At 66.0% G+C, this 26,812-nt stretch overlaps 1 protein-coding gene across 2 annotated transcripts; it reads right to left on the bottom strand.

Annotated features, from left to right (window-relative positions):
- Nucleotides 1-629: 629 nt before the first annotated feature.
- Nucleotides 630-23,603, bottom strand: ASPSCR1 (ASPSCR1 tether for SLC2A4, UBX domain containing). 2 transcript variants are annotated; one of them, XM_055335953.1, is made up of 16 exons: nucleotides 23,429-23,603; nucleotides 22,613-22,668; nucleotides 21,029-21,143; nucleotides 19,548-19,648; nucleotides 12,993-13,050; nucleotides 12,096-12,169; nucleotides 11,525-11,942; nucleotides 5,905-6,044; nucleotides 5,618-5,699; nucleotides 5,144-5,210; nucleotides 4,428-4,490; nucleotides 3,961-4,013; nucleotides 1,319-1,370; nucleotides 1,052-1,121; nucleotides 799-974; nucleotides 630-721 (listed from the first exon to the last, which is right to left on the bottom strand). In XM_055335953.1, the coding sequence occupies exons 1-16, from the start codon at nucleotides 23,528-23,530 to the stop codon at nucleotides 708-710; spliced, it is 1,641 nt and encodes a 546-aa protein (XP_055191928.1). In that variant the 5' UTR covers nucleotides 23,531-23,603; the 3' UTR covers nucleotides 630-707. The 2 variants fall into 2 exon arrangements, with proteins under 2 accessions (XP_055191928.1, XP_055191933.1); XM_055335958.1 differs by lacking the exon at nucleotides 23,429-23,603 and adding an exon at nucleotides 22,923-23,284.
- Between the last annotated feature and the right edge of the window lie 3,209 nt (nucleotides 23,604-26,812).

Below are 26,812 nucleotides of genomic sequence, written 5' to 3'. Positions count from 1 at the left end.
CCGCACCCTGCAGCACCTAACTCGCTTCAGCTCCAAAACCTGCTCAGGGACTGTGCAGTCTGGACACAGCGGCAGGATGTCCACTGGGGAGGATGCCCCACCCACCCCGGGAATTGGGAGCAACCCTAGAGGACCTCCTGGGGGCAGCCTCGTCCACACCTGAGCAGGGCATGGGCTGCGGGGGCCAGCCTGCCCTCCCTGATTCACCCCGCTGGCTGGCTCCCCAACTTTCTCCTCCCGCCCAGCTCCTCGGGGAGTCGCAGAGGTTCAAAGCGCTGGAAGGACATGGAAGTGATTAGACCCGGAGGGGCGGCTGGGAGAACCCGTGCCTCGAGGCCGAGAAGTGCTCAGAGGGGGCAGCAGCCTGCCTTCCCTGTCCCTCCCGTCGTCCGGTGCCCTGGGTTAGGGCGGCCCTGCTCGCCTGGGGCCTTTCCCCACGCAAGTGGGTCCTCGCGGGAGGGGTGATTCCTGGGGTCAGTTAGGTAAAGTCGCGGCTCGCAGTAAGACCCCTGTGCCTTTGTCCACAAGCATGAAACCTGGGTCGACACGTGCAGGCCAGCGGCAGGACCCACGGGCCCAGGGGACAGCGGGGCCCTTTGCTGTAGAAAGGACGACAGGGGGAGCGGGAGAGCAGCTCACACCTTTATTCCTGCTCGGGGTGGGGGGGAGTCCTGTGGCAGCAGATGGTGCGTCCAGGCTGGCGGCCCTCACCTCTTGCCGGCTGCAACGGGAACACCAGGATGACCACGGGGCCCTGGGTCAGCGGCCCCTTCCCTCCGCCGCGCCCTGCTACGGTACCTGGCAGCTTCAGCCACTTGGGCACCTTGCCCAGGTCCCTTCTGACCGGCTGGGCCGACCCAGGGCTGGGTTCAGGGAGCCGCACTGCCTCCGCCTCAGCTGCTGGCTCCAAGTCAAGGGGTGCAGGGTCAGGGGCCAACATTGGGGGTGGGGTCCCAGCAACCCTGGACATGCACCTGTGGACAGAAGGCCGGGGTGCAGGACGGCCGACGCGCCACAGCAGGGACTCCCCCTCCGCAGTGCAGGCACTCACCTGGCCACCAGCACGTCAGCCGCAGACGGGGGGACGGTGTGTTCCAGCAGCCTCGGCGCCAGGAAGAGGCCTGCAGACACCCAGCCCACCGTCAGGCCACAGCTGCCGGGCCCTGGGAGGGGAGCAGCCTGGGCGGGGGGCTGTCTGGGCACAGACCTCCCTCCCACATGTCCACACGTCCCTTATTCTGGGGCATATGACAAGCCAGGATGCTCGGGGCCCGGGGCTGGCCAGCTGCGCTGGGCAAGGGGAGGGGCCCCCACTCACCTGTCGGTTCCTCAGCTCCAAGATGCACAAGGGCAGCAGGGAAGAGATTCGCCTGTGGGAGAAAAGGAAGCAGCTCAGGGCACCAGGTGGGCACCAGGGGACAGGTGGGGGGGCTGCAGCCCACGTTTGTGGTGGCCTCTTGCAGGCTGCATGTGCAGCTACGTGCACTCCCCAGGACCGGGGCTCTGCTGAGAGGGGCCACTGCCCAGCCCGGCTCTACTAGGTCCCCCTCCCACCAGCCCCGGTGCAAGCTGGGGGCGCGGTGAGACCCAGGGGTCCCTGCAGGAGCCCCTGAGCACTGGGTCCTCTGGCATTTCTACTGACCTCTTCTCCCACCGGCCTGGCTCCCTGGGGAACCTGCCTGGAAGCTCCCCCGCCCCGCAGAGACTGCAAGGGGCCGACAGGGCAGGGACAAAGATGGACACAGAGACTGGGGCAGGGGGGCGGGAAGTCTGGGGAGCAAGGAGGGGCGGTGTTCCTCAAAGAACAGCCCACAGGGGTCTGCAGCAGTGGGGGGCACGCAGACCTGCTCACCACAGTGCCCTGAGAGTCCTGCGCAGGGAGGGGCCACCCAGGTCAGCCAGACCCCGAACGCCCACACCAGAGTTCCAGTCCCCCCGACGCGGCTCCGGGCAGAGACCTGGTAGGGAGCACTAGGACCAGGGAGGGCGCTGCGCCGGCAGGGCTCCCGCTCAGGTGTGGGTCAGGGTGGGTCTCGGGGCCCCTCACAGGCCGGGGAGGGGGGCACGCAGACCCAGCAGGGGCTAAGTGGAGGTGCAGCATCAGGGCTGCAGGCAGGGGGCCCCAGAGTCCACCAGGCCTGCCTCGGCACCTGAGGAGGCGCTCAGTGGAGGGCGGAGGCCGAGGCCAGGGCAGATCTGAAAAGCCCTCGCCCCATCCTGACACATCAAAGCCTCCTGCGGGGACGGCCTGTGGGGCGTGCAGGGTCCTGGAGGCACCAGAAGATGGGGAGCAGGATGGGGACACAGGGATGGTGCTGCCCCAACCCCCGGGAGCCCCGGCTTGGCCGACCCTCCAGGCACCACGGCCCCTCTCGGCGCTGCATGTATGAGAATGTTCCGGTTCGTGGGACTTTGCCCACACCCGCCTGGCAGGGCGGTCTGGGGGCTGCAGGGCCCTTGAACCCAGCCCCCCACCAGCGGTCCACCCTCGCCCGCTGGCATCTTTGGGGCTCCAACCAGGTGAGGGGTGAGGGGACAGCACAGGCGGCCACGGCCACCAGGAAGGAGCGCTACCCCTCCGCTCGGGCACACGCCGGACCCTCCCTGCGGAGCGGGCGGGGGTCCCCTGGGCCCAGGACAGCACCGGCACTTGAGCCCACGTGATGGGCACCAGGAGCGCCCGCGCCACCAACTGCACCCCCTCATCCCCCCTCACCTTGGCCCGGGCCCCACCTTCGCCAGCACGCGCCCACCCCAGCCCGAAGCTCCCTGGGCTGAGCGCGGCCCCCGGCGGGCAGCCTCCCGGGCAGCCGGCGGCCAGAGCACGGCCCTGCCAGGGACATGAAAGCGGCGGCTTCCGCGCCCGCGCCCACGCCCGCGCACCCACACGCGGCGGAAGGCTTCCTTCCCCGGGCGCTGCCAGCGCTCTGATCGCGGCAGGCGGGGCGGCCACCCCGCGCCGAGGCCCCGCGGCTCCGGCTCAGCTGACGGATGAAAGGAGACAGCTGCTGGCGGCGGGGGCACAGTGTCACCGGGAAGCGGGCCGCTGGGGCGGGAGGGAGGGCGCGCCGGTCCCCCCACCCTGGGCATCTCCTAACTTCAATGTTTATCAACAGGCTGCCCGGGAGGGAGGGAGGGAGGAAGAGAGGAAGAGGCCCCTGGGGCTCCCGGGCCCGGGCTGGGAGCTGGGGGGCAGCGCCCTGCCCCCGCCGCCCTGGCCTCTTTCCTTGCTAAACTCCCAGTCCCTGTGGGCCTTGCCCCGTGTCCCCCCCCAGCGGGGCAGCCACAGGCAGCACGCAGCCCCTGCCCCAGCTCAGACCTCGCGGCCTGCCAGCCACTTAACGAGGGCGGCCTCTGTTACTAATTAAAATATCTGAAAAGACTTTGAAGAGGAAACCATTAGGCCGCAGGGCTGGGGAGGCCCCAGGCTACCCTCCGGGGCAGAGAAACAGGACATTCCTCCTCTGGAAGGCAGGCCCCCAGGGCAGGGCAGGGCGCCCCAACCCTGCTCCCCCCTCACCTGCAGGAGCTGGGGGGGCCACAGGGAGCGGCAGCGGAAGCAGACCCAGCTCTTGGGGAGCGCACATTCCCCGCAGAGGCCTCGGGGTGCAGGGGAAGCAGCAGGGGAGCAGGCCAGCAGCCGCCCCCGCAGCCGAGGCCGCCCCTCAGGGGCCCGCAGCCAGCCAGTCGCCACCTGCAGGTGACGCCTCCGCCCTTCATCTTCGGGGGCCCCCACAGCCCTGCCTGCTTGGCCCGTCACCCAGACCCCAGGACGGCCAGCCGGGCAGGCCCCACCCTGCGGGGGCAGGAACTGGAGGCTGGGAAGCCGCAGAGGTGCTCCCCCCATACCCCTTCTCCGAGGCCTCAGATCCTCCCGTAGAGCTGCCAGGGTGCTCCTCCTCCAGAGCCAGCGGCCGCACCTGCACCCCCAACCCCTGCCCCCCCGCCCCAGAGCAGTACCTGAAAGAGGGTCAGCGTGTGGTCATCCAGGACAGTCTTGGGAGGAGTGATGACTGCAAAGAAACAGCTGTCTGGGCCACGGAGCACCTTGCCCCCCACCCCAGCTCACGGCCCCCTGCCCACCTCTGCCGCTATGGGAGCCCTGGCGGGGGGCTTAGGGGCAGCGAGGGGTCCCCGGCCTCACACGGTTCTCCGCGCAGCCCAGACACCCGGGAGAGGGGAGGCAGGCTGGAAGCAGAGGATGCAGGGGCGCTGGAGGGGCATGAACCAAGCTCCCCTCCCGAGCCCCTGATCACCTGCCTCGCCCTCTGCCACCAGTGAGGCTCACACGGTCGGGCGGGCCCCCGGCAGGACCAACAGCCCCGCAGCGTCATTTCTAGGGCAAGGCTGCTTCGAGCCCCAGTTGGGAGGAGTCAGGGGTCACCAAAGGCCACCCGCAGGTGTCTAGGGGGCCCAGGAGAACTCACACAGGTAGAAGGGCAGCTCAGGATTCCCCAGGTGGCTCCTCACAAAGTCCCGCAAGTCCCCCACTGGAAAAGTACAGGGAAGGCAGAGAGGCTCCATGGGATGGGCACAGGCCCCTAACTCAGACCTGGGTCCCACACTGCAGACCCCCCAAGACCTGCGGCCAGGGGCCACCCCAGGCAGCTGGGCACCCCCACCCTCAAGCCAAATTGAGGCCCGGGGGTAGGAACCCAAGCGAGTTTGTCCCAGAGTCCCGAGGTGCTCGGCCTGCCGGGGCATCCCTCTCCTCACCTCTGCCCACCACCCAATCCTGAGCTCCGCCCTGGGGAGCCCGCAGCAGCACCCCAGGGACCTCAGGGCCCACCTACTGTCCTCATGGCCTGGGGACAGGTCGCCAAGGACCCCACTCAGGACTGGCAGCACAGGCACCTTCCTTCTAGGTGAGCTGCAGCCCCAAGCCAGAGACCCCTCCTGGGGGGGCTGGGTCCACCCCTGCTCTGGGTTCTCCTGTTTCATCTGAACAGGGGGGCACAGGGGTGCTCGGCACCAGGCCAGCCCCCAGGGCCGTGCCCACACCCCCAACACCGCAAGCTCACGGCCTGCCCCACACAGGCAGCAGCAACTGGTAACACCACAGTCCCACGCCCTGGAAGAACGAAGCCCAGAGGAGCTCAGAGGGCCCCCCGCCCACCCCGGACGCCCAGGCAGGGCCGCTTACCAGTCTCGTTAGGGCGGAAGAAGCCCTGCAGGATGTAGCGGTCCGGGAACAGGACCCTCAGGACCACCTGCGCCGGAACGAGGCAACGTCAGCAGAACAGCCAGCCCCCTCCGGCTGGGCCCTAGACCCTGGACGCCCAGGAGCCGCACCCAGGGCTGGGGCAGCAGAAGGGCCAGCAACTGCCTGGGCCTGGGCGACTGGCACGCTCCCGGCCAGGGCTGCAGCCTCGGCTCGCCGCACACGAGGGCCCGTCAGGCAACCACCGTGCACGTTTGCGAAAACGTATCAGTATCTGCTTTCGACACAAAACAAGGCTGACTGGCCACGACCCACGGCTGGGCAGGCCCCGTGAGGCCTCGTGTGAAGCGTGACCAGGCCGGCGGCCCCGGGGCTGCGTTTGCTGCTGGCAGGGCCGTGTCTGCGGCAGGAGCCCAGGAGGCCGCGGCCCAGATGCGTCCCCAGCCGCGCTCCTACCTTGGGGTAACGCTCCAGCTTCTCCCTCATCTGAGCCTCTCTGAAAGCCTTGGTCACTAAGGGCGCTTCTTCCAGGCGCTTCCTGCAGGGGTGTGGGTGGGGGCGTGAGGTCTGGGGTCTCCCTGGGCAGGCCGAGTGGGGGCCTCTCATGCCCACACGGGCTCCGTGGGCTGCTCCCCTCGGGGCCAGATGGGACCGGGGACACCCTGCCTGAACCCCTGCACCCTCAGACCTGCTACGGGGGCCGAGGGAGCAGGGCGGCGCCGATGGGGCCGGGGCGCACCCACCGCTCACTCTTGAGCTGGGCCAATCGTCTTCTCACATCATCCACGGTCACTTCAAAGAACTCATCCGGCAGCTCCGCGGGCCAAGCCTGGAGCAGCTCCTCCAGGTCCGGGTGGCACACCACGGGGTCCCGATCCACCGGCTGGGTGGGCAGAGGGCTCGGCTGACGCAGGACCCCAGGGCCCGGCTCCTGCCTGTGGGGCTGGTGCGCCCAGGCCTCACGGCTGGGGTGGCCACACGGACCCCGGGGCCTCATGCTCACTGGCCACCCCATCCGCCGTGGCGAGGCCCCGCAGGCGCCCTCGCAGTGGGGGGGCCTGGGGAGTGGGCGGAGCAACAGTGCGGCAGGGCCGGCCGTCCCCACAGCTCCCTGCTCGCTCCCTGTCTTGACAAGAGACCCCGATATCAGGCTCCCCCAAAGAGAGCAAACTTGGGGAGCAGCATCCTGGTCGGGGTCACATCGGGGATCCCAGGAGGGCAGGGGAACCGAGAGCCCCCAAATTGCAGGTCTGGCAAAAACGTGCCAGCCACTGGCCCCACGGCCCAGCTGCCCCCACCTCCCCTCCGTAGGGGAGTAGCCCAGCCCACCCTCTCACCCCCGGGGACACAGGAAGCGACAGCATCGCTAATTGGCAGCGACAACGAAGGAAACGGGAGGCAGGGCAGGGCGTGCTTGGCTCGAGGCGCCTCCGGGGGTAAGCGCCCCTGTGAGTCTCCCGAGCGTGGGGGTGGGTCACCTCTCGGCGCCAAGGCTGCCGTGGGGCCGGGCCTGCCGGGGTGTGCAGGTCCCACCGGGAGGCCGCCACGTCCTCTCCGTAGCAGGCGAGGGCCCGGCAGGCTCTGGAGGGTGGGCCACCCTGGGGACGAGCCCCGGCTGCCCTGCACACCCGCTGTGCCCGCACGGCCGACTCCGCAGCCGCACCCCGGGCCGTGGCCGTCCACCCCGGGCCGGCGCGTGCCCGGCTGCCCAGGCAGGGAGGCGGGCTCCCATCACGAGGCCCTCGGACCTGGGCCGCGGGGCGGAGCGGCCACGGAGGGCCGGCTGAGCCGGGGCAGCAGGGCCCGTCGGGGGCTGGCCGAGGCCCCTGGGGGCTGCCCTTCGAAGCCACAGGATCCTGCGCTACTGCGGGCGTCTACATCAGAGCTTTTTATAACAAGATGCCAGGCGCCAGGCTGCCCCCCACAGCCACGGCGCCTGCATTCCAGAAGGGCCAAGGGCTGGCCTGGGCGCCCGGGGCGAGCTGCGGGGGGGGCGAGGCAGGACGCGGGTGCGCCCGAGCCGGGAACCGCCGTGTACACGCGTGCCAGGCCCCGGGCACTCAGGCACGAAGCCCGCAGGCTGCCGGGCGCCTCCCCGGCCTCTCCCGGGGCGGACCCAGCGCACACTCGCCCGCAGAACCGGCGACCCGGCGGCACGGCGTCCGCGGCGCCCAACACACCTGCCCGGCGAAGCCAGTCCCAGGGAGCCCTGCCCACTGGGTCCTCGCGGTCCTCCTGGGCGCAGCCCGTGGTGCCCACGCCCCAGGCCCCTTCCAGGACGGGGGACCCCAGGGACACCCGCCCCCCACGCCACACTGCTCAGGGACCACAACTCTCAGTCAGAAAACAAAACCGACCAGACCCTTCCTGGTTTGGGATCTGCCCTGCTTCCTTCTCTCCTCCCGCACCTCACGCCCTCCTGTCCGTCCCGCGGGAGCCGGGATGCCGGGCAAGAGCAGCCGGCAGAGCGCGGGGCCAGACCTCCTGCCGTCGGGGCCCAGGCAGGCCCTGCCCCGCGAGGCCACACGGAGGCCCGAGCTAGCGCCGGACGCTGGAGAAACCGGCACAGCCCCACTCGGCCTTCCCCGGGATGGCATGTCCCCCGCAGAGGAGGGGGCTGTGGGCAGGGGGAGCCCTGGCCCTGCTCACGCCCAACCCTGAGCCAGCAAGCGCCCCCGCCCCCCCGTCCCCCGGCGTTCCTGGTCCAGCGGTCACGCCGCACGCTCCCATCCTACGCGGATTCCCGGAGAGCTTTCTGGATGGAGAGCACACGGCTCCAGCATGACACCCTCAGGAAGAGGAGCACACGTGGTGGCCACCGTGAGGGACAGTTCTGGCAGGACGGAGGACACGTGGGCACAGAGCAGGACAGCTCGACGGCTGTAACGCTGCCTGCAAGGTGGGTAACGCTGGCCAGGGGCCCAGGGGGGCGCAGGAGAGGCCCGAGCTGCAGAGGCTGGGCAGGCCCGCAGCCACCGAGCACCCGCGGGGGCCGGCCTGCGGGAGGCGCCCTCCTTCGCCAGGACGGCCCGGGGCCTTGCCCGCCCTTGGCCTTGCCCACCCTTGGCCCCATGCCAGGCTCGGGGCGACGGAGGGCAAAGGTCAGCACCCCACGTGGAGGGCCGGGCGGGCCGGGCGCTGGGCCCACACCCTCTGGCAGCGGCCTTGCGAGTGGCCGAGCGTCCACTGGGCACACGGGTCCCCTCCTGTCGGAAGTGGCCTCACCGCTGCTGAGAGTTCATTTTCTTGACAGTAATTTTCCGGGACGTGATGACACACAGAGAAAAAATGTAAAAACGATTTGGGGGTGACCTCAACCCCAGATTTTCCAGCTTTCCTGTGAGGGCCCTTGTTTTTCTCCCCCAGTCCCAGCCCAGACTGTCCTCTGACAATGGTCTCTGGTCAGAGGGAATGTGAAGCGTTTCCCCTTGAGGCTTGGAGCTTAAATGAATCAGTACGCGAGGGCCGCGGGCCAAACCTCCCGAGTTACTCACAGAGCCGGCGCCCTCCGCCCGCCGCCGCCGGAGCCAGAGGGCGAGGCCAGCCCGGGCCCAGGGGGGCTGCCAAGGGGCCGCGCAGGACACCTCACCCCGGCCCGCGGCCCCTCCCGAGCGGAGGGAACGGCACAACCGGGCGGCCGAGCACCAGCAGTGAAGCTCAGGCTCCCACGTATCGGTGGCGTGACCACACGTGTGTCACCGTGGAGGAGACGCCAGGCGTGGCGTGGGGCCTCCTCGTGCACAGTCCGGGCCGCTGCCCCCGAGGACCCCGGGGAGGCGACACAGCGCGAGCTCCGCAGCCACAGAGCAGAGGCCCCCACCCGGTGGGAACAGTCCCGGGGGGGCCCTCCGCCTACACGGGCCGCCTGGCCCTGCCCGGCCAGCCCTGGGGGCCGGGCCACCCTGCATGCCCACTGTCCACCGTGCTGTGTGCACTGGGCGTCTCTCCCCCACACTCAGCTGCAGCAGAGGCGGCTGGAGGGCACCTGCCGCACCACGTGGCCAGGACCTTCGGAGCCACCACCTCTGCCTCTGCGGCATCCCTGCTAAGGCCACGGCCGCGCCTCCTGGGACAGCTGGGCCCCTGGGCGGCTGCTGGAGCCTGAGGGCTGCCACAAACAGTGGCCGCATGGGACAAGGGCAAGTTCCAACCATGCCCTGGGCCCACACATGGGGGACAGTGGGGCGTGCTCGCAGGAGGGTGCTAGGGGGGTGCCCGGGCCAAGAGGTGGGAGCAGAGGGCACCGCTCGAGGTCTGCTCTGACCCTCAGGCCCTGGCCGGGCTCCTCCAGCCCCACGTGCTCTAAACCTGCCCACAAACCAGGGAGCAGGGACGGCCAGCGGCCAGGCTGACACCTGCCCCGAGACGGAGGTCGACGGCACCAAGGACGGCCCAGGTCGGTGTCTGAGGGAGGAGACCCAGTGCTGCTGGGTGAGGGGAGGGCAGGGGAGACTGCCGCCAGCTGCCCGGCCTGCCCAGGGCACCGGGGCCTTTGATCAGAGCCCCCCATACCGGCTGGGGGGTGGGGGGCGCCTGCTGGGATCGCGGCCCAGCCGCACACAGGGCTGCGGGGCGGCCTCCTGGGCCGGCAGAAGGACTTCAAAGGACAGGCCAGGGGCCGCCGGGCAGCCCCAGCCTCTCCCCGCGCCCGGCTCTGATGGCCAGTAAAACTACCTTCTAATAATTAATGTTTTGACATCAAAGGCAAGAGCCGCCCGGGTCTGTAAACCATCCCGGTTCTCAGCCGAGGACCTGCCTATATTTTATCCTGTCTCTTCTGACTCTTTATTTAAATCCAAAACCACACGCAGGCAAAACATTAATGGAAAACTTGGAAACTCTTTTTGATTACCAAAGTGCACCTTTGAAGTTCCCCCAAAAGTTCCGTTTTGTTCCCTTCTCCCCCCACCCCCCCCGGGGCTGAAAAGGGACACAAAGCAGACACCATGTGGCCGGCCAGCCCTCTGGGTGTGGGGCTGTTAGTGACAGGAGGCACGAGGCAGGCGGGCGGGCAGGCGGGGGACGCTCCACAATCAACCAGCTGCTGGGGCGCCCAGATCAAAGGCACCCGCTGCTGGCGGCCAGGCGGCCCCTCCCCGGGACTCCTCCCGCCCGGGGGCCCCAGGTTCACAGCCTGGGGATGCACAGGGGCCAGAGAGCAGCCCCCTCTGGGAGGGCACCAGGCCAGACCCCCCGGTGCCCGCGGGGCCGTCTGCAGCTTCCCAGGACACCTAGAGAGCCAGGGCCTGCCCGGGGCCAGGGGGTGCCCCGGCCCACCAGCCGCAGGCCACGGTGGGGAGAAGACAGCCAGGCCTGGCCCTAGGGTCCAGCCCCCAAACCCAAGGACTCCCAGAAGAGCAGGCCCAGGTGGAGCCAGCCCCTCGGGATGGGCTCACCCCAACCACACACGTGTGCTTTCAGCCACGGATGCCCGGCCCAGGTCACAAAGACCACAAACATGGGGACTGCGTATTAGTTTCTGAGACAGCCCAAACGTCAGCTGAGGGTCCAGGGCACCCCCACCGGCTCCCCAGGATGGCGGCCACGGGACTCAGGACTGGCTGCGGCCCTTCCCTATGCCCCCCCCTTCCACTCGGCAAGGACGCAGTGAGGGTGGCTCACCCGCAGAGCAGGAGCAAGTCCCAGCTGTCTGCCCCTGAAAGGACACAGGCTCTGCCCCCGCTCTCCACCCCACGGGCACAGGCACCCCTGACCCTCCACCCCCAGATGTGTGACCTGTAAGTAAAGAGGAGGACCCCAGAAGGGACCGGATGCACGTGGGTGGCTTCAGCGATGCCCACACGCTGGTTTACCCGAGCTACTGGCGCCAAAGCCTGAACTACAGCATCAACTCCAACAGAGAGGCTGCGGGAGGACCCATGTCACCCAAACTGGGTCACTCCCTGGAATGCAAGGATGGTGCAAGGCAGGAACCTACCCAAATCCTCACACGTGAACAAACTAAAGGAGAAAGTGGGCCTGCCCCCACGCCCACTAGGCAGCAGCAGGAGACAGCCAACGAGCGCAGGGACCCCGGCTCGGGGACAAGCAACACCAGGGCGGCCTTCGGGTCCAAGAGCTGGCGCGGGCACAAGGGTGGAGGGCCACGGCTCCCAGGCACCGCCTGCGCCCGGAGCGCTCGGCTCTCCGCCAGGACGCCAGGACACCGCCCACAGGGCACGCATTTTGGTCAAAACCCACCGTGCTGTACGTCTAGAATGTGCCTCGGGAAAGTTAACACAAAACAGCAGCACACAAACCACTCCCCAGAGAAGACGAACACGCGCCCATCGACCCCGCCGCGCCCCCAGGCTCACTGGCCAGGAGGGTGGAGCCCCCCCCCCCACCCAGCCTGCTTCGTACCGGCTCTGGCTCTGGCGGGGGCTCCTGGCCCGGCCGCGACTTCTTGGGCTTGGAGGGGCCTCCGGGGCTGGAGAAGGACTTAGGCAACTTGGCTGAAGGTGACACCACAGACCTGGTGGACCCAGAGGGGCCCCCCAGGCGCTGTCCCCCTCCTGAGAAGGGAACAAAGGGGGCGGGGGCCGGGGCGGGCTCCTTCGAGGTCGGCTTGGCTTGAGCATCCACCCGGCCGGCCCCCGAGGTGGCTGCTTCATCCTGATGGCTCACGTCACCCTGGCTGAGCCCCGCTGCATCCAGCGGGAGCAGGGGGCTGCCAGCGGCCTGGTCGGCGGACAGGGAAGGGGTCGGGCTTCCTGGGGTTTTGCTCCGGGAGACCCCAGGGTCCTGCCCGCCAGCCGAGCTGCATCGCTTCATGGAGAACCTGAGGCGCAGACCCAGGAAGCGAGTGAGACCCCCCCGCGCCCGGCCCACCCGACCCTGGCACTGAGGGCCTGGCAGGAGCAGCCGTCAGCCAAGTGGGGGGGTGCGTTCCCTCAGACCCAGATGCCCCCCGTGTGGACTGCAGGGCCCCCACCTGATGATGGCGCTGCCCCCGGTGAGGCCCAGGGACTGGAGCGTCGTGGCCTGCAAGGCGGCTCTGCCGGTCACCTGAGAGGACGGAACAGGACACGCAGCTGAGCCCACTGGCCGCCCCCAGCGAGGGCACTGCAGGCTGGGTCCCCCGGCCCGAGCACGGGCACCACTGGCCCCACGGGGGTCCCCAGCCACCCCCTGGGGGACACTGCTCCCCACAGGCCGGGCCCTGCCTCCCGCGCCCCACCTGCACCCCAGCATCTGTCGGCTGGTCCGCAGCTGCCTCCCCCACGGTGCCCTGTCCCACCAGGTCCCTCCCACTGACGGCCCCGGGGACCTGCCCCTCACAGCCCCGTCCTGGGGCACCTCCAGCACGACAAATAGGTGGGCACAGCCCGTCTACACCGGGACACCTCCCAGGGCCCCTTGGGGACGGGGGCCACCCAGGGCCAGGGAAGGGCACTTGGCCAGACTCAAAACAAAAAGCCCCTGTGAGCCAGGGGACCAAGTGCCAAGAGGGTCCCCGTCACGGGCGGGCGGGTGAGGACAGGCAGGGCCGTGGTGCCGGGCTACGCCTGCACCGTGCTGCCCTCGGTTTTGAAAAGATCAAAACACGGAGCAAAGCAAATATTTATTAAAATGAAACCACTTTTGTGACTCTCAGGCTTTGAGAGACGCTGGGAAAACAAACAGGGCGTCGAGGAGGTTTGGGGAGCAGCCCGGGCGGCCCGTGGTTAGCGCCAACCGAGCCGGCGCTCTGCTTTTTTCCATGAAACACATCACGCTTTCAGAGGCCGCTGCTTTGAAGGCGGGCCTGAGAGTGAATTTTCCAGATTGGAAAGCGGGGCCGGGCCGCGTGGTGACTCGGGCCAGGCGGGGGGCGGGGGGGGGCACCTACCTCGTCCCTCATGTACACACAGATCGGGCTGGCCTCGCTTGGCTGCTCCAGGCGCTCCCTGCGGGGGAAGGACACCTCACAGGCCGCTGCCACTGCCCTCAGACGGCTCCGCGGGCCGGGGGGGGCGGGCAGGACGGCGGGCCTGGGCGGGGTGGCGGCCAACAGCTGGCGGGGAGCCACCTGCCACGGGGCCCCGGGCTCCCAGACAAGCCTCGGGCCACCGTCCACGCCGGGGTCCACGGGAAGGAGCCCCGCAGCCCCCGAGCTGGGCTCCCATGGGAAGCCGTCCCCGAGAGCCCCAGGCCGGGAGGGCAGACACCCTGTCCCCCTGGGTGCTGTGGCCTCGGTCCTCGGCCCAGCCGCGTGGAGGGCAGCAGGGGCCCCCTGACCTCGGGTGGTGACGTGGAGGCCGGGCTCACAGAGGGCCCTCCGCAGCCCCGCGAACCACTGTCACCGAGAGGTGAAAGTACAGGCCGTGGAGGGGCGCGAGGTCGGCACGTGGGGCAGGACGCACGCCCTAGCCACTGTCACACGGGCCGGGCACCGGGGTGACACGGGGGCACACAGACCAGAAACACCACGGATGCTCCACACAGACACGTCTCCATCATCCGGACCCAGTGTCCCCTCAACATGTCCTCCAGGTCGCCCAGGGCCACACCACCGCCCCTCTTCTCCACACATCGCCTGCACCAGACCAGACATCCTCTCCCCTGGTCCACGCACCCCGTGGGAGGGAAGGGCCCCGGGCAGCGCAGCTGGACAGCTGAGGGACGGCAGGCGTGCAGGTGCGCACACGACACACACGCTCCATGCACACCGGTGCAGCACCTGACGCCGACCCCTGCTCCACCGCCCTGTGCTGACACTGGAGGTTACGGGACGCAGGCCGAGTCCAGGCCTCGGAACCCTGAACTGCTGCTGGCAAAGTGGCGGGAAGCTCACTGCGAGCGCCCACTCGAGACCACACCTGGAGCGGCCTATCTGGTCATCCGCCCCCTGGAAGGGCGAACCAAGGGGTGGGGCCCACCCGGGTGGGAGGCTGCTGCCCACGTACACGCGGCTGGGACAGGAAGACCTGGCAGCAGGGCCCCCGGCTGCCCACGGACACTCGGGATGCACGGCTGCCGGGGCCCGACCTCGAGACCCCTGGGTCTCTCTCCTCTTAACTCTCAGGTTTTGTTTTTGCGCCTGCCCAGAGCTGAGGCCCCCAAACCGGAGCCAGAACCAGACCGTGGAGGATGGATGGCCCGACCCCACCCCGGCCTCCGCCCCACCCTGCTGCCCCACCCCGGCCAGTCCTGTTGCTCCCAACATCCCCACAGGAATGTGGGAGGCCTCTCAGTGAACAGCCCCCCGTGGGGCTCACCCTGTCCCCTCCGTACAATGGAGCTGCACCCCAGAGCCGGCTGCCAGCCTCAACCCGAGCAACACGGGGGCTGGCCTGGACCTCGTGTGCACCGCCCCAGCCTCAGGAAAAGAGGACCCCAAACTCCTAGAGTGACGCCCCTGGCCAGACCCACACGCTCTTCTTACTGAACATAAGACAGAAGACGTGTGGAGGAATCTCTCAAGGAAGATGCGTCCGGCAAACAGGACCCCAGATCCAAGGACCAGGAGACAGGGGTTCCAGGACCAGCGGGACTCAGAGGGCCTGCCGACACCCACCACGTCCAGGGGGTCCCCTCTGCTCTCGGCACCTCTGGCCAGGCCTGCTTTCTCCAAGCCCCTTCCTCTGGGCACCTGACGCCCCGGCGGGGCTCACAAATCGCAACCCCACGAGTGCCCGGGAAGGCCCGCTCCCGCTGCTGTGCCCTCCAGGCCTCTGGACATCAAACGCCAGCCGGGCTTTGATGTGCGGCTCCTCCAGAGGGATCAGATTCCGTGCGGATCTGAGGGAGAGGCCTGTAAACACGCCAGGGGAGGGGCGGCCGCAATGGCTTCCAGACCTTCCTGGCCAATGAGCAGAGCTCTCCCTCCAAGAACAGTGCACCCGGACGGTCCAGGGTATCGGCCGCTGCGCCCTCAACAGAGACTCACTGAAGTCCCCAGACTCGCGGGGGAGCAGGGCCACGGGCCTCCTGAGGACGAGCCCTGTGCCCGGGCTGCTCCCACGCCGCACCAGGCAGAGCCGCTGGGCCTCGTGCAGGCCTTCCGTGGGCGCCGCCCGCCCCTCAGACGTGGCCTCAGTCCCGCGGGAGGACGCTAGCTCCTCTGAGGTCAGCGAACCTGCTCTTCGGTCGGGCCAGAGGCCAGTGGGGATGGCCGGGCAGGGCAGAGGTGCTGCCGCTGGTGGCCGTGCAGACGTCCTCACTCACCACAATCGTGCTGTCCCCACAGGCGTGAGACGTCGTCGCCCGGGCCAGCTCCTGGCGGGGCACCGTGCTGGGGGCGAGCCAGGCATCCGGGGACCCTCCTATTTACCTCACCTATTCGGGCCTGAGCGAGACGGGCCGGCACAAACACAGGCGCTGCCAACACAAGCCACTACGTTCCCCGCGCCAGAGCTCAACGGGCAGGGCCCAACCCAGACCAGCAGAGCCATGACTTCAAGCTCAGTGGCCACAAGGAGCCCCCTACCCCGGGCAGGGCCACATCCCCAAGGTGGAGGCGACTCGTCCCCCGACACAGAGATGGGGTCAGGGCTGCAGACAGCCACACAGTCCCCTCCCCCTGGGCAGTTCAGTCCTCAGCATGACTGTGGCTGGTCCCAGAGCTCACCCGCACCCCCTCTGCAGCCCACGGCACCCCAGGGTCGCACAGCTCTGAGCGAGACCCGCAGACAGCCTGCCCTGCACAGGGACACGGAAGCCCTGAGTGTCCCACCAGGGAGGCGATGGCGCTGAGACCGGGCGGGCTGGGCCACGGGGCCAGAGGGAGCAGAGCGGCGGGGACACTGGGGCAGCACCCCGGAGCCCCTCCCCGGTGCCCCCCCCCACCGTCTCTGGCGGCTCCCGGCCTCGGGCTCCGAGCACGCACGAGCACACACGCGGCTGCAGCCACAGGGGCCCGTCCACGCGGGAGACGCGGGATTTCAAAGCCCTCCACCCAACAAAGGACTAAAAACATCTCGTTTCCCTACTAATCACGTGTTCAAAGCATCACGCTGGGGACACCCTGCGTCAAGCCGATCATGATCCTAAAATTAATCGCACCTGCTCTGACTGGTGTTTTGATGTGGCTGCCGACTCCCCTCCGCGGCCCACACGTGTGGCCCACGTGGCCCGGCCGGTGGCCAGGGAGCAGGGCCAGGCTGGGAGCAGGGCAGGGCCGCCCCCGACCAACAGCGGGCCCAGGACGCTGCGCTCCCCTCCGCCCCCCCCAACCTGAGTGAGAAAGGGCAGCCCCTGCTCACCCCACCCCACGCACACTCAGGACTCCAGAGCTGCCGAGTGGGCACCTGCCGTGCCCGCCACACGAGGGGCTATGGGGGCCACGCCCACGCGGACCCCACAGTGTCCCCACGGTGGCCGCCCCACCAGCTCATCAGGGGCCGTGCCCGGGGCTGAAGATGCCACCGGCCCTCCTGCTCGTCAATCCTGCTGCGCGGCCCGTGGACGCCCGTGGAGCAAAGGCTGGGCGCAGGGCCTTTGAGGAACTCCACGCGGGGCCTACGTGCCAGCCCTGCACCCTCCCCCTGGAGCGCACGGTCAGCGGGCACTGGGGGCCGGACCGACGGACGGCGGCCGTTCCCGCTCTCCCCGCGGCAGCTAGCAGAGCAGCACCCCTACTGCCTGGAGCCGGGGGCCGCATCCACACGGCCATGGCCAGGGCACTGGGAGGAAACTTCTAGACAGCTGGCGGATGCTCACAGGCCACATGTAGAGGATGGAAACTGCTCAGTGCACAACGAGGGAGCCCGCGCCCACGCACATTCATGGGCGCCCCGCTGCCGAGTAGAGCCGAGGGGCCCGGCCCCTGCTGGTGTGAGCCAGTTTCCCCCAAGAGCGGTCCCTCCCCTGGTCCTGCAGCGCCCCTCCCGAGGGGCCGTCCACCGTGTCCTCACCTGCTTCGTGCCCGACTGACCAGGGACCAGGTCCAGCGTCGCCGTGGGAGAGACTCGCCACTCGGATGCTGATTTCTCAGGGGTTTGTTTCCAACACTGATCCTTCTGTTTTTATTTGTACCTACTGCTGCCCCCTCCGGAGGGAGCGTCCTCACAGTGAGGTGACCCGGCTCCCTGCCACTCTGCTCCCCCAGGCGGGACTCCTGGCCTGCACCCACGTCCAGCTCCTTCTGAGGGGACCCTGCCTGCCCTTCGGTGGAGCGGTCTCAGCAGCTTCCTGAGAGCACGGGCAAGGGGTAAGTGTGACCCCCTCCCCCACCGGCCAGGAGTGGCTCTGTTCCATCCTTACCTTCCACTGATACTTTGACAAATAGATAATTCTAGAATAAACACTTTTCCTACAGTTTTTGAAGGCCCTGGTCACCCAGCTTCCCGGTGGGACCTGGGGCCCACCTCTGTCCCTGTCCTGTCCTGACACTCGGCCTCCTGGCTGTGTCCCCAGCTCCCATGCGCTCGGTCCCAAGCCTCAGCCAGAACAGCCAGGACCCGCACCCTCAGCTCCAAGGAGGGCACTGCCGGGCCTCACACGCCCTGCTGCCACCCCGAGGTGCCCGGGCTACCAGCCGAGCCGCCCAGCCCAGCTGACACTCCACGTGAGCGGGATGGCGGGTCCTCAGACCCGGGAGCTCTGGTGCCACAGCCCGGCCTGGGGCCTCCCGACCCACGGCCAGGTTGCCCAGTCCCTGTGGCTGCCATCTCCCGGCCACTCCCACACGAACCAGCACCCCCCCCCAGGAGCTGCAAGTGCTCTGGGGGCCACTGCTGGAGGCTCCACCCACATAATCCCCGTTCAGGAAACAGCGCTCACAGCCTCAACCAGGCAGGCACCCGGAGCTGCACACAGTGGGGGAGCGAGACCCCCTCCCCTCCTGCTCTTTGCCCAGCCATCGCCCACCTGCCCGCGACCTGGTGCAGCTGCATGGGTCGAGCTCTAACTTTACAAAATCCTTCGGTGTTGGCTTCGGTGCCTTTTGGGAGGGGGAAGCATGACACGCTGCACTCCCTGGTCCTTGCTTCTGCGGCAGGGCCCAGAGGCTCCCCCCCACATCCTGGGCAGCTGCTCCCGAGACCTCCCGTGACCCAGAAAATGCTGCCCTCCCTCCCTGTGACATCTGCTTATCCGCTCCGCGCCACGCGGCGAGCTCCAGGAGGCCCTGGCTGCCCACTGCAGCCCACCTGGCCCGAGCGCTCCAGACGAAGGAGAGAAGACAGACAGACACAGCAGCAAAAGGCAGACGCCCACGGCCCCTGAGCGCTGAGGAGCCCCGAGCAACTCCAGGTGTCCCGTCCTTCTTCCAAAAATCATAATAGAAGCCTGGCCTCACCCAGCTGATGGGAGGCCGTGGTCAGACAACAGGTGCCACCACTGCTGATGGCCACTGAGGCGGGGGCCACCAAGTCCTCCCCAGGAGCACCCACGGAGGGAGCAGAGGCAGCCCTGGCTGCCAGGGCCCAGGCGCAGGAGAGCAGAAGGGAGCCAGCTGGTCAGGGCACAGCAGCCCCCGCAGCCACATCACCAGTAGGACCAGCACAGCAGGAACGGGAAGAGAACAACTCCAGGCAGGGGGGAGAAGTCGGCTGCTGGGACGGGGGCGAGGGGGGCAGTGGGCCCCGCCATCCAACCACTGTGGGCTGTCCTATGGGGGGCCCTGCCACCCGGAGGGCCCTACCCAGAGTCCCCTCTCCCACAAGCATGCCACCCTCACTTCGCCCTGGGGAGGCCCAGAGGCAGCGGGCAGCAAGCCCAGGGCCACACAGCGACCACCACATCCTCCCGTGGGCGCTTCCAGGCCAAAGCAGAAGACCAAAGAGTAAAGCGCTACCATCACCATTGCGACACATTCAGAAATGAGATTCAAACCGTTAATTATCGGACGGAACCTGGCGTGTGTCAAACTTCATTACAACTTTCTTTTCAGGGATCCCTGGGTGGCGCAGTGGTTTGGTGCCTGCCTTTGGCCCAGGGCGTGATCCTGGAGACCCGGGATCGAATCCCACGTCGGGCTCCCAGTGCATGGAGCCTGCTTCTCCCTCTGCCTGTGTCTCTGCCTCTGTGTGTGTGTGTGTGTGTGTGACTATCATAAATAAATAAAAAAAAATTTTTTTAAAAAAAAAACTTTCTTTTCAAACGTGACTGTTACCACGATAAGGAAGTCTACGCCCAAAGCCCTGGTCCACTGAGGAGCCCAGAGGCCCCTGTGCCCCTCACTGCTCACCAAGCCCCTCATGATGACAGAGGACAGCTTCGCCCTCCAGGAGGACAAGGCCCCACTGTCATGACAGAAAACTCAGTAAAAACGATGAGCTGCTGGCAGCCAGCACCTGCCGGGGGCAGCCAACAGCCGGCAGCCTCCTCAGCTCAAAGCAGGCCTCTTACCAGGATCACAGAGCCCAAAAGGCACGGGCTCCGACCACAGCAGCCCTCGGCGTTGTGGCTCTGGGCCGGCCGCACCGACCCACGGTCCTCACCAGAACTTGCCAACACCCACCTGGTCTGTGCAAAATGGCTAAGAAGCTCCCAGAGCGTCTGGCCCGAACAGAAGGTGTCTTGCAACCGAGAGCCATCATCCAGCTGCAGAGCGATGCGGACCTGAGGGAGGCAGACGCGGGAAACCAAGTCAGGGAGAAAAAGAGCTGTCCTGCGCTGCGCAGGGCCCGAGTCTCAGGGCCCAGGTGAGAGAGCGCTGGCCTTCGGGGCTCCCGGGACCTCCTGGGAAGCTGGCTCCGGAGGTGAGCGCTGCCTCCCGAACACTGCTGATGGCCACCGAGGCGGGGGCCGCAAGCGACTGTCTGTCCCTGTGTTGTAAGCTGCTGTGTCTGCGGTTCACCTGTCGTGTGGGCAGAGATTAGGAACGTACTACGTCTCCTGAGCTTCCTTCACAGACGAGCACACTGCTGCTGCAGCTCCACAGTTAACAACTACGGCCCTAAGTGAGGACGTCTACGACCCAAAAGAACTTCCTTCCTGGTCCTTCCGCCAAGTGACAGACACACGAGGGCACGTGTGCACAGAGCTCGAGGCCAGCATGTGTCCGACACCCACGTGCACCTCACTGGGTGCCCGGTTGAGGCCGGGGGCTGGTTCTGCGGCCTGACACGCTGCGCTCTGGCCAAGACACCGTGTCAAGTGCACATCTGCACTGAATCCCAGTAACAAGAGAGGAATGATGTGTGTGCAACAGAATCTCCCCCCGCAGCCTCAAGGAACCCCCAAGGGAAGTCAGGGTTCCTTCTGAAAGTTTGAGAACCACAATCATAACAAAAAGAGGGGTGCTGGGCTAGTCCCTGCTGCCTGATTCCTGGTGAGCCGCGGAGAGGTGTCGTCCCCAGGACCGAGCTTCCTTATCTCTCTATGGGGATGGAGACCCCCTTCCCTAAGGAGTCTGCAGGACCCACAGAGACACACAGAAGTGGGCAACCAGCACTGCAGTCCTTCCCACCCACACAACCGTGGGGTCGTCCGCTCCATCTCTAGAACGTACAAGTTACTGAGCTGGTGGACAGCTGCAGGCCTTGGTCAAAGACATGGGCTGTGGTCCAGGCGAGGCCTGTGAAGTCTAGGGTGAGGCCTGAGCCCCCGGGCCACATGTCCTCCTCCCAACACTAGGCTGCGCTTGGCATCCCACAGGACTCTGCAGGTTCCCATCGCTCAGCGAGTCTACGACCAGAGTCATGAGGCTGGGCAAGTGCTGCTGACAGACGCAGCACAAGTAACCTTCCCCCAACGATAAATTCGGAGGGAAGACTCAGAAGGTTCCTTTCCAATCCACAGCTGCCCCTGGAAAGTGGTGCAGGTGTGAGGACACGGGTCTCGCCTGGCACATCCCTCCATTTACCCTCACGCTCCTCCGACCACTGCAACAGACCATCCCGTCTGCTCAGCATGCTGAAGCCTCCTGTGGTCCAAACAGCTTGAGTCAAAGAGCCAGAAGAAGCGGTCCTGCCGGCCCCTCCCTTGAGAGCCACCTACCATGTTCTCGGGCCCCTCACGGCTCCGGGAGACAGGCACCATCTCCAGCTTGGCATTATTGGGCAGATTGGCAAACCTCCACTGGAGAGACAGGTCGAGCACATTCCTCTGAAACCTGCAAAGCAAGCCACAGCTCATGGGCTCCCCTGCAGATCCTGACACAGCCCAGCTAGGAGCAGGGTATTAGCCGAGCGATGTCTGGGTCCATGCAGCAACTCCCCCAGCCAATGCCCCCAAGGCTGCAGGAACAGAGCGGCAGCCTGCAAGCTCGCAGAGGCACAGCGGGTCCCTGTCTGCAGTGGATCTTCCCATGGAAAGAGAAAGTGGCATGGACTCAGCGTTGACCAGACGAGCAAAGAGCCAAGACGGAGAAACCAGAAACAGGTCACCCTCTGGGGCAGGAAAGGAGCTGCCCGCCCAGGCGTAAAGCAGCAACGGGTCCGAGTACAGACTCGGAAAATAAAGACACATCAAAGGGGCGGCTGAGGGGCGTGTACCTAACTCTGCTCTAGAAAGTTCTAACCTGCTTCTGGGAGGTTGGGGGGAACAGAAAGAGCATGAGGCTCTGTAACAGCAAGCCGGGGGCAGGCAGCATGGAGCACAGCCCTGAGTTCTCAGGGGCAGCAGGGCCCAAGAAAGCAGGCTCCCCCACCAGCGGCTCCTCTTGTCCCCGATGTAAAGACGGCTGTACCACTAAGACACGCTGCTAAGGTGAACCGCTCCTCAGGTGGCACAGAAACCCACACCTACCGTGGCAGGGTTCTGACCCTTCTGCTGTTCCAGACCACCTAAGAATCTGCTGAAAGCCCTCCCCCTCCCCTCTTTTTTTTTTAAGATTTATTTATTTATTTTTATTTATGATAGAGAGACAGAGAGAGAGGCAGAGACACAGGAGGAGGGAGAAGCAGGCTCCATGTCGGGAGCCCGACGCGGGACTCGATCCTGGAACTCCAGGATCGCGCCCTAGGCCAAAGGCAGGCGCCAAACCGCTCAGCCACCCAGGGATTCCCCAAGCCCTCCCCCTCTTTAGAGAGATACCCAGAGACCCATGCATGCGAGCCCAGGGCCGTGAGATCGCCGGGCCCCACCCACACACTGTGCAGGTTTATCCCCGTTTCTGCATGACCACTTCCTCTTGCCCTCAGAGCCCCCACAGGAACTCATACAACCAAATGCACAAATACCATCTGCAGAAACCCCTAAAAAGACACATCCACAGCCTGACCCCCAGAACCTGGGAAGGGAACCTTACTTGGAAATTCGGACTTTGCAGATATAATTGAGTTAAGGATCCTGAGATTAGGGCATCCTGGATTTGGGTGGGCCCTAATTCCAATGACAAGTGTCTTACAGGAGACAGAAGAGGAAATAACAACACAGAGGGAGGCGGCCTCATGAGGATGAGATAGAGGCTCAGTGCAGCCAGCAGAAGCTGGAAGAGATAAGGAAGGCCCTCTCCTAGAGTCTTGGAGGGAGTGTGGCCCTGCCACACCTCGACCTGGGGTTTCCGTCAGACAACACACTTGTCGGTTTAAGCCCCCAGACCGGGGAGGGGTGGACGGACTTGGATCCTAGCAAACTCACTTCAGATCGTATTCGCTGGGGTTGAAGTCCTGCCGCCGGCATGTGTCCTCCAGAACCTAGGAGTCAGACGACAGGATGGTGAGCCACTGTGGCCTGGCCTGGTGGCTGGGTTGGCAGGCACAGAGTCCACCTCTTGGTGAACTAACTGGCTTTGCCAGACCAGGCCTAGTACAAGCCACACGATGGACTGTCCACCCGACAGATCCACACCCTCCGCTGCAACTCCCAGGCTCTCGGCCTGTCCTCGCTGGGGCCGCCGTGCCCCCCGGTGCCTGCAGGACAGCCCACGGCCACAGACCTCCCAACACACCTTTGGGACCCTGTCCCCACGCACGGGGAGCGCTGTCTGCAGTGCTCCCCCGTCCTCTCCAGGGGCCGCCACCGCCCCACCCTGGGGGCCGCTCCCGGGACGCAGCAGCCCCGGGACGGCGGGGCCCAGAAGTCTCTTTAATGCAACAGCTGCCCCGGAGAAAGTGCAGCGAGTGACTCAGCAAATAGTCTCCAGGCGCCAAGGCCGTACGCGCAGTGGACCCCGGGCGGGCACACGGCTCGGGGCTCGGCAGCGGACTCGGCGGGGTGCACGGAGGCGCGGCCCCCGACCCCCGCCGGCGCGACCCCAGCCCCGCAGGGACCCGCGGAGCCCGGAGACCCGGAGCCCGGCACGGAAAGGGGCGGGCCCGCCGCGCCACGAGGCCGTTCATTGGCCGCCACAGGCCCCGCCCCCGCAGGCCCCGCCCCCTCGGCCATCGGGAGCCAACCGCAGGCGCGTCCCGCCGCCCCCCCCCCCCCCGCCGCCCCCCGCCGCCGCCCCCGCACCTGCAGCAGCACGGTGCTCGGCGTCACCTTCACCGTGTGGCGCCGCCCGTTCGGGGCCAGCACCGACACCGCGGAGCCCCCGCCGCCACCCGGGGCCGCCATCTTCCGCTCACGTGACCCGCCGCCGCCGGCTCGGCGTCAAACCACTTTCTCGCTAACAGCCGGGACGCAGAGCCACGCGGGGGCGGGGCGGGGCCTGAGGGGCGGGGCGCGCGCGCGCTTCCGGGCCCGCCCCCGGCCTGGCCACGCCCCCAGTCCTGGCCCCGCCACGCCCCCCAGTCCTGGCCACGCCCCCCTACGCTTGCGCGGAGACCCTGAGCGCTCGCCGCGCGCGGGGTCCCCCGCGGACCCCCCACCCGGCCCGCGCGCCACCCGCCCCGCCGGCCTGGGCCCCACTTGCCCTTCGCCCCCGGGTCCAGCGCCCGCCCACTGTCCCCGGCCCCTGCCTCTCCCGCCGGCTGCCGGGCTCGCTGCGCCAGAACTTGTCCCCGAACCCAGGCTGCCCCGTGGGAGTCTGGGATCCTGCTGCCGTCTTGTGCGGGTGCTGCCCCACGTCCACCCAGGTGCTGCCCCCACGTACTGACCAACGCAGACCCCGCAAGCCTGTGACAGGAAACCAGGAAAGGTCGAGGGTGGCTGCAGCTCCAGGGACACCTGTGCTAGTCCAGCCTGATGGCGCAGGTGCAGCCCAACACTCAGGGGGACCTGGGTGTCTCCTGAGCCCTCTCCCCAGGGTGAGCCCCTCCCCTGAGGCCGCGGAGCATCACAGCACATTGGAGATGTCGCATCTCCAGGAGATGACCTGGGAGGTCATCTGGTCAAGCCCCATTACCAGCCACTGCCAGGTCTTCAGTGGCTCAGAGACAACGCCTGCTGCCCTGTCCCTTCCTCGCTATCGCCTTGCCCTGCCCCCTCCCGTCCTCCGCTGTCTGTGTGTAGCTGGGGACACTGGGGTTTGGAGCAGACACTCGGGCGTTTGTGGTCACTGCCCTGTCAAGCTCTCCCACCCCAGCCTTCAGCCCATCAGGGCCCCCACAGGCAGTTCTGTGGCAGCAGGGCCTGCCCCCCAGGTCGTCCTCAGCCCAGCCTCTTCCGCACGGCAGCCTGCCGGGGCTCCCTCCATCCACAGGGACAGGCCGTTGGCACTTGTTCACTTGGCTGCTTACCACCTATGGGGCCCTTCGCTGGGACGGCTCACAGAGCAGAGCCGGGCATGGGGCAAGTGTTTGGCAAACATCTGCTTGACCATTGATGGTACAGCAAACCCAGCCCCGAACTGTGCCTTGGCCTCCTGCCGCCGACTCTCACCTGGCTCTGGCGGTGGGAGGCGGGAGAGCCGGGGGACCCGCCCCCCTCAGTGGCCTGGCTGGGCCAGACCCGGTGAAGACCAGGGCGCAGTGAGGCACCTGTGGACACAAGCCCTGGAGACGACCTCCGGATGCCTGCTTGGAGCCAGGGTGCTGCACCCACCGCCTGACAAGCCTCTCAAGGAAAGAAACACCCAGCAGTGCCCCACACCCCGGGACAGGGGTGCACTTCAGGCCAGAGTCAAAATTTCAGGTCCTGGACATGCCAGATCCCCACCACAGTGGGAAGGCCCCTCACCTCCCTTTGGGGACTTTGCACGCTCGGGGTTGGCCGCCCACACTGGGACCGTGTGTTTGCTCTACTGAGAGGCCTGTCCCCGCACCTGCCTTCCTCAGCTCCTCTCTGCACCTCAGCAGGTTCACTGCCACTCCAACACCTCCTGCAGGCATTTCAGGCACAGTCTCCAGCTACCCAGATTCCAGAATGTCACACATCACATCAGAGGCCACCGGAGGAGACCGCGGGGCCAAAGATCATCTTTGGAGGTTTGCAAGGCCTTAAAAAAAAGTCTTTTTTTTTTTTAAGATTTTATTTATTTATTCCTAAGAGACACACAGAGAGAGGCAGAGACACAGGCAGAGGGAGAAGCAGGCTTCCTGCGGGGAGCCGATGTGGGACTCGATCCCGGGACCCAGGATCATGACCTGAGCCCAAGGCAGACGCTTAACCGTTGAGCCCCCCAAGTGTCCCGAAGGAGGTCTTTGCTTAGGTGTTTGTTCAGTGTCTTTTTGCAGCTCCTGTTTTTCATTTCTGATTTGGTATCTCAAAAAAGGACAGGTCTGTACATTAACGTACACAGCAGCTTTATTTGCAATACCAAAAAACTGGGATGAGCCCACATGTCCTTCGACAGGGGAGTGGTGGAACACACGGGCACAACAATCTGAAAGAACAAAATACGGGAAAAAAAAAACACCAAAATATGGAGCAACCTGGGGGCTCCCTGGGGGAGTGCACGGGCGCATATAAAGGCACTCCCCGACGGCTGCAGGCATCTTGTACAGCTCCAGCGACAGAGCTTTATGGAAACAGTATTTTTAGAAATGGTGGGCAAGGGACGCCTGGGTGGCTCAGTGGTTGAGCATCTGCCTTCAGGTTAGGTCATTATCCCAGGGTCCTGGGATCAAGCCCCGTGTGGGGCTCCCTGGTAGGTAGAGGGTCTGCTTCTCCCTCTGCCTTTACTCCACCCGCCCTCATGCTAGAGCTCTCTCGCTTGCTCTCTCTCTCAAATAAATAAAATCTTAAAAAATAAAAAGTGACATCTATAGGGGCACCCAGCTGGTTCAGTTAGAGGAGTGTGTGACTCTTGATCTCAAGGGTCGTGAGTTTAAGCCCCAGGTTCGGCTCAGGGATTACTTACTTAGGATGCCTGGGTGGCTCAGTGGTTGAGCATCTGCCTTCAGCTCAGGTGATCCCAGTCCTGGGATCGAGTCCCATGTCGGGCTCCCTGCACGGAGCCTACTTCTCCCTCTGCCTGTGTCTCTGCCTCTCTCTGTGTGTCTCTCATGAATAAATAAAATCTTTTAAAAAAATGACATCTAGAGAAAAGCTAACACTTAATGTCTTTTCTCTGTGCATTTATATTTGCGTATGTATTTATGTTTGAAAGTCAGTTGATGATATCCTGGCACTTTCCAAATAATTCATCAGCTCCTGCTAAGAACCAGGACCTTCTCTTAGTGCTCTGTAACCCATCCCTGCACCCAACGGGCATGCAGTCATGGATACAATGACATTATCTAACACAGGCTTCACTGTAGCACTGCCCTTGTCCCAAAATGGTCCTTTACAGCTGGTTGTCACATTGCCTTTGGTCGTCACATCTGCTTGTGTTCCTTTAATCCACAACAGACGCTCCATCTTTTGTTTTGCTTGTTTTAATTTTTCATGACACTCGCATTTTGTGACAAACCCAGACCCATTTTCTCTAGACTGTTCCATAGTCTGGATCTGCCTTCTGGGGCTAAACGTTCAGAGCAGCGAGGCAGGGCAGGCGACAGCCCATTGGGAGATCTA

The sequence above is a fragment of the Nyctereutes procyonoides genome, unplaced genomic scaffold (genome assembly GCF_905146905.1).
Source record: "Nyctereutes procyonoides isolate TBG_1078 unplaced genomic scaffold, NYPRO_anot_genome, whole genome shotgun sequence".
In the NCBI taxonomy this organism is placed as follows: domain Eukaryota; kingdom Metazoa; phylum Chordata; class Mammalia; order Carnivora; family Canidae; genus Nyctereutes; species Nyctereutes procyonoides.
Note: the sequence above shows the minus strand (reverse complement) of the source record. Positions and strands in the feature narration are given on the sequence as shown.

Excerpts from the sequence above, each read along its gene's own strand:
- ASPSCR1 (XM_055335953.1), bottom strand. The coding sequence starts at position 23,530 with ATGGCGGCCCCGGGTGGCGGCGGGGGCTCCGCGGTGTCGGTGCTGGCC. Across the intron at positions 19,649-21,028 it reads GTGAGGGGCCCGAGAACATG|GTCCGCATCGCTCTGCAGCT; the intron begins GTAGGTGGCTCT and ends TGCCTCCCTCAG. Across the intron at positions 12,170-12,992 it reads GTGTGTACATGAGGGACGAG|GTGACCGGCAGAGCCGCCTT; the intron begins GTAGGTGCCCCC and ends CCGTCCTCTCAG.